The sequence below is a fragment of the Pelophylax lessonae genome (genome assembly GCF_965119305.1).
Source record: "Pelophylax lessonae genome assembly, chromosome: 8".
NCBI lineage: Eukaryota > Metazoa > Chordata > Amphibia > Anura > Ranidae > Pelophylax > Pelophylax lessonae.
In genome coordinates, this window is record NC_138775.1 from 69,626,720 (window position 1) to 69,632,719 (window position 6,000).

The following is a 6,000-nucleotide window of genomic DNA, read 5'->3' on the forward strand; positions in this document are numbered from 1 at the left end:
CACCGCTTGATGGGGATACAATTCCTCCCACTGACACCGCTTGATGGGGATACAATTCCTCCCACTGACACCGCTTGATGGGGATACCATTCCTCCCACTGACACCGCTTGATGGGGATACCATTCCTTCCACTGACACTGCTTGATGGGGATACCATTCCTTCCACTGACACCGCTTGATGGGGATACCATTCCTTCCACTGACACCGCTTGATGGGAATACCATTCCTCCCACTGACACCGCTTGATGGGGATACCATTCCTTCCACTGACACCGCTTGATGGGGATACCATTCCTCCCACTGACACTGCTTGATGGGGATACCATTCCTCCCACTGACACCGCTTGATGGGGATACCATTCCTCCCACTGACACCATTGATGGGGATACCATTCCTCCCACTGACACCATTGATGGGGATACCATTCCTCCCACTGACACCATTGATGGGGATACAATTCCTCCCACTGACACGCTTGATGGGGATACAATTCCTCCCACTGACACCGCTTGATGGGGATACCATTCCTTCCACTGACACCGCTTGATGGGGATACCATTCCTCCCACTGACACCGCTTGATGGGGATACCATTCCTCCCACTGACACCGCTTGATGGGGATACCATTCCTCCCACTGACACCGCTTGATGGGGATACCATTCCTCCCACTGACACCGCTTGATGGGGATACCATTCCTCCCACTGACACCGCTTGATGGGGATACCATTCCTCCCACTGACACCATTGATGGGGATACAATTCCTCCCACTGACACCATTGATGGGGATACAATTCCTCCCACTGACACCGCTTGATGGGGATACAATTCCTCTCACTCGTATCAACAGTGAGACACTATTCCTCCCACTAAAATCAATGATTGGACATTGTTTACTCCCACTTGTGCAGGGGAATTTTCTACTACCACTGGCCACAGCCCGGGCCCACCTAAAATGTGACGGATACTAAACTGGCCCTTTATTTAGAAAGTATGAAGACCCCTGGTATAGAGGGAGATAAAGATGAGACGTTAAGGCAGATGACATACCAGGACTTAAAACCAGCAGCATTTTTCCCTTCATTGGTTACCTTGCTTTCAGGGGGTTGTCTTGCTCTGATATCAATGTCTGTTGTGCAGTATAATGCATCATTTCTTTGTTTTTCTTTACAGATGCGATGAGTACGTCACACAACTTGATGAAATGCAGAGGCAGCTGGCGGCGGCAGAAGACGAGAAGAAGACTTTGAACTCGCTGCTTCGTATGGCCATCCAGCAGAAGCTGGCATTGACACAGCGCTTGGAGCACCTGGAGCTCGACCACGAGGCCAAGCGCGTGCGCACTAAATCTACATCCAAAAACAAAACCAGTAACCCCAGTGTAAGTCACGTCCGCTCTTGTGCCGACAAGTCTGAGGGGTCCGTCCTTAACAACCAAGTGTTTTGCAGTGAAAAGTATAAGATCTGTTGTGACTAGAAGGAGGCATGACTTTTGTATTTTCCCTTGCTTGGATAGTCCGCATGAAGTCGCTACAGTACTGCAGCCACTTAACTCGTGCTGGTTCGTTGTTGACCTGTGTATGCAAATGGCATTATTAAGCTGAGCTTGGTTATAACTAACACTTGTATGGGGCTCTTGCAGCAAGTTAACATGGGAAGGTGTCAGAGTAGCACTTCCAAGGTTAACCTGTGAGGCATGTGTTTGCTTTGTGGGAATAAATACCAAACTGAAGCCATAATCACTGCACCGGATCGAGCGGGCGCCTGTAAATCCAGTGTCCTAACACTAAATAATGCATAAAATCTAGAAAACTGAAATTAGAAAGTTGGGATCTGGGGAAAAATCGAGTTGATAGATTCATGACACAGGTGGGCTTTAAATTAATAATTGGAGTTCAGTTTTAGCATCTAAAAGCACAGGGACTCGTGTATAAATGTCTGAAAGAAGACCTGCCATAGATACCCTTTAAGATGCAAGAAAAGGGCCAGCGGCAGTGACTTCGTTCAGCCAATCATATGCACTAGGCCCACCGTTTGTGCAAACAGATATCTGAAATATAAAGAGTACCAGTGATTAACGGCTTCAGTGAAGTGTCAGTTCTCTGATCTTAGGCTTTACCAGGTCTGTAGCGGCTGGTAGCCTGTTGTATCGCATGCGTCGATCTTTGTATCTTGCATAGCACAAATAGGCCTCTGCTTAAGGTGATAGCAATGTTCATATATATTTAGAAGTCCAGAATAGCTGTTAAGTATAAAGGCCTTGTAAAGGATTATGGAATATTTGATATGAAATAGGTCTTTCAGTTTTTTTATCGGCTTGCAATCGCTTTACGTTCAGCTTTGTGCTTTCAAAAGCAAATCGTATTGGCCAAATTTCAAGCTATGCTATTCAACATTCATAACCCTGTCACACAAACTGAATAGGCTACAGGTTTAGGAATTGATGCAGTTCAAGATGACAACAGCCAATCAGAATTGACCTTTAACTGATCTGAAATCTGCTTGATATGGGTTTCCTGCCCATTGGATGCCATCATGGCTTATGAACGAAGCCTGTCCATATCCAGAATATGGTTTACTTTGAATATATTCATAACACAAGTATTAAGAAATTGACAGTATCCAAATATTAACCTGGGCTACAGAAATACTTGATTCTACTCCTGGAAGTGGAGAAGAGACCAAAAACCTGAATATTGCTGTAGAAATTGACATCTCGGCGGTATCGACGGCATCTGGAAGTGTCCAACTTTTTCTACATGGCAAGCTATTATCAATAAGCATTCATGGCAAAGTTGAAAGCCAGTTACTTCTGCGTTTTTATTATTAATATTATTATATTCTATATTATCATAGAATACAGTTGTTTGTTTTAATAAACAGGCTTTACATTATGCAAGCACACATTGTAACAGGGCTCTACAATAGAGAAATGCTGCCCCCTAGGGGTCATCACATAAATTGACAACTGGGATGTGCTAATTGGAACTGTACATTTGTCAAAATTCAGTTCTATTAAAGCAAAAAAAAAAAAGTATTTTGTTTTAGAAATGGTGCCAGTACAAAAGGAAGGCTAACATTAGCTGATAGAAGGTATTAAAGGTACAATACGGTGTCAAAAAAATGAAAGTGCCTGCTTTAAATACTATTGTATAGCCCTGTTCATCCTGTAATTTTCATAGTAATTTTGTACATGTATCGCTTCCCAGGGCAGGACATGTAAGAATGGGTTCTGATCCCCCTCTGTGTCTATAACACTCCCTGCCTATTCTGTCTGCCTGCTGTTTTCTATATCCAGTGACCCTGGCAATGCTTCATCCCCTGTCACTGCCATTCCTTATAGATAATCAGCACCCTGCTTCCTGTGTCCAGGAACTCTGCCACTAAGTAGTCAGGACAAGTCCTCATTGTTACTGGAAGGTAATGGTGAGCTCGCTGCCTGCTTTCTGAGTGGAAGAAGTGCATGCTAACAGGATTGCAGTTTTGCCCACTAACAAGTGTGTTAGACATCACTCGGCTTCTGAAACGTGTGTGGGCAAGTCACAGAGCACTTTGCAAACATATATATATGATTTTTTTTTCTTTACTATTCAATGCAGCAAAGCTGAATCTGCACATTTCTGTTTTAGCCAGTAAGTGCACAAAAAGAAAACTTAATTTTGGGGAAAAAAATCTGTAAAATTACAATTGCACAATAGGGCTTAATAATATTTCTGAGAGTTTTCATTTTCACATAGTTTTATTTTTATCTAATAATTACACTTACTTGAAGGCTTTCTTTTGCTAAGATCTTTCCTTTTTTTTTTTTTTTTTTTCTTTTTTAATATGTTTGCATTCTGGAAAATTCTTCTTTTTCTACCTTTTTGTCTTCTTTGGTGATGGTTAAATACAATGCGGATTCTAGGTCCTAATAATTCAAATGGAATGCTTTCTCCTGTAATATGATGGTTACGGCACTTCAGAGAGTGCGATAATCTCCAGTACTACAATTCTAAAGAAGTCAATCTCGGTGTCTTGTTTTTTGTTTTTTTATATATTTTGGGTTTTTCTTTAAATAGAAAGGAACTGGTAGCCTGTAGTTTTTGCCTAAGCAAAACCGTGCAAATTATTATTATTTTTTTTTTTTTAACTGTTTTTTTTTAAGGGTAATACTCATTGTAATCAGCCTTTCTTAACCAGTAGACCTACTAATATTGATCTAATTATTCCAGCACTGTGAAAATAATTCCTCTTTTAATGAGTATGGAATGCTTGTATTTTTAATATAGAAGTGTGTTTTTTAATAACTATTTTAATGAATAATTTACAGTTAAGGCATTCTTTTTGTCCCAATCTCCCCACGTGGATTAAAGCTTTTCCACTTCTAAAGCTTTGCTGCCTGTTGCAGTTCCTTCATCGGTGGGCACCTTATGCCCATAACGGCATCACCCTGCATGACCACTGCATGGAGATCTATAGCTTCCCTTTTACTGCGCTTACAGTTTAGCTTAAATGCCATAGCAGATGACGAACTATATAAATGAAAGAAGTCTGCTATTTAAAAGTACACACCCTTTGAGCTCATGGCTGAAAGCAAAACCTTTTCCTCTAAGCCTGACAACTAACAACCGCCCGGTCTTGGCTCTTTTCAGACTAACTTACTCCGCGCAGCTCCTTTCACTGAGTCACCATTTATAATGTTACGTATCTAACTTTTATTTTATGTTTTTCCAGTTGTAGATTAGATCCCTGGAGAAGAACGTGTGGACCGATGCATTGAAATGCATGTAATTCCAGTCCAACTTACCCTTGACAGTTAGAGCCAATGGCACAAAAAATAAAAAGACAAGAAACTACTGCACCCTCCTTTATAATAAGTTTTACAGTAAGCTGTCCTTCCCATTATTTAACTTTCTTTTTCTTGGTATTCTCTCAATAAATAAAAGCTTTACCATGAAGTGCTGCTGGGGAAATAAAAAAGCTCAAGTGCTGAACAAACACTATGATCCGCTATCTCTGTGCTCGTATCAGTCGCGTGGGATTTTTTTCCTTTTCTTTTTAATTATTTTACATCCGATTATGAAACCTGTGCACTTTTTATACTTTATTAATTTTTGTTTCTTTATATTTTACATAGTTCTAATATAGAACATGTCGTAGTTCCATTAATAGCTGCAACATGTTGATTTTTTTTTTTTTCTTTTTGGGGGGGGGGGGGGGGGTAGTAATAATGCTTGTGCTTGTTGATTTCAATATCAGCATGTTACAGGAAATTTTACCTTTTTTTTTTTTTTTTTTTTTTTTTTTTTTTGTGGTTTTCTTTTTTTTTGTTTTTTTGTTTAAACACTCCTTGTTAATATAAATATATAATTATATATGTTCTGTCTTATTAGCTTTTTCACTATAATATTTTTGTTTGTGTTATAATTACTGGTTTTAACTGCCATGTTCATTACAAAAAGAAAAAAATCCAGGGTCTGAAAATTCTGGGATTTTCATACTATATTATTATTCTTAGGAATAGCTTAATGTAACAAGGAAAAAACTTGACTTTTGGTTAAAACAGTAATAGGCACTTGAAAAGAAAAAAAAAGTTTAATAAGTAGTATTACCTAAAATGTCAGATTATCCTGGTTTTTAGGACATTCAAGAATTGCTGATGAACAGAATTTTATACAACTGTACCAATTTTTAAATTCCAAATTGGAATTGTTTGTTTTTTGCTTTCTTTATTATCGTGCCAAATTATGGTACACCTAGAAAGTTAAATTCTCAACTCGATTACCAAGTGTTTGTAAGCCTTTGTTACGGATACCAGTAGTGCCTTTTATATTACAGAAGAGGGAATCTTAGACTAGCTTTGACAGGGCAAAGATTTAAAAAAAATGGTTCTGAAAGCATATGGAGCAATAAGTGCAAATGAAACATTTAAAAAAATAAATAAACGCCATCTTGCATATTTTTAGGAAAATTTAGTCTATATTTACGGAAAAAGAAAAATTGTAAAAAATTCCGTTG

At 39.1% G+C, this 6,000-nt stretch overlaps 1 protein-coding gene across 4 annotated transcripts in view; it reads left to right on the forward strand.

The window, feature by feature from the left end:
- BICD2 (BICD cargo adaptor 2) overlaps positions 1-5,178 on the forward strand; it is a 175,855-nt gene extending 170,677 nt beyond the window's left edge. Inside the window, exons 7-9 of one of the 4 annotated variants that reach the window (XM_082265476.1) lie at positions 1,177-1,384; positions 3,347-3,423; positions 4,717-5,178. In XM_082265476.1, coding sequence (XP_082121602.1) covers positions 1,177-1,384; positions 3,347-3,394 — 256 coding nt within the window. In that variant the 3' untranslated portion in view covers positions 3,395-3,423; positions 4,717-5,178. Of the gene's footprint in view, positions 1-1,176; positions 1,790-3,346; positions 3,573-4,716 lie in introns of those variants that run through there. The other 3 variants (XM_082265477.1, XM_082265478.1, XM_082265475.1) reach the window with 3 other exon arrangements.
- The last annotated feature ends 822 nt before the right edge of the window (positions 5,179-6,000 follow it).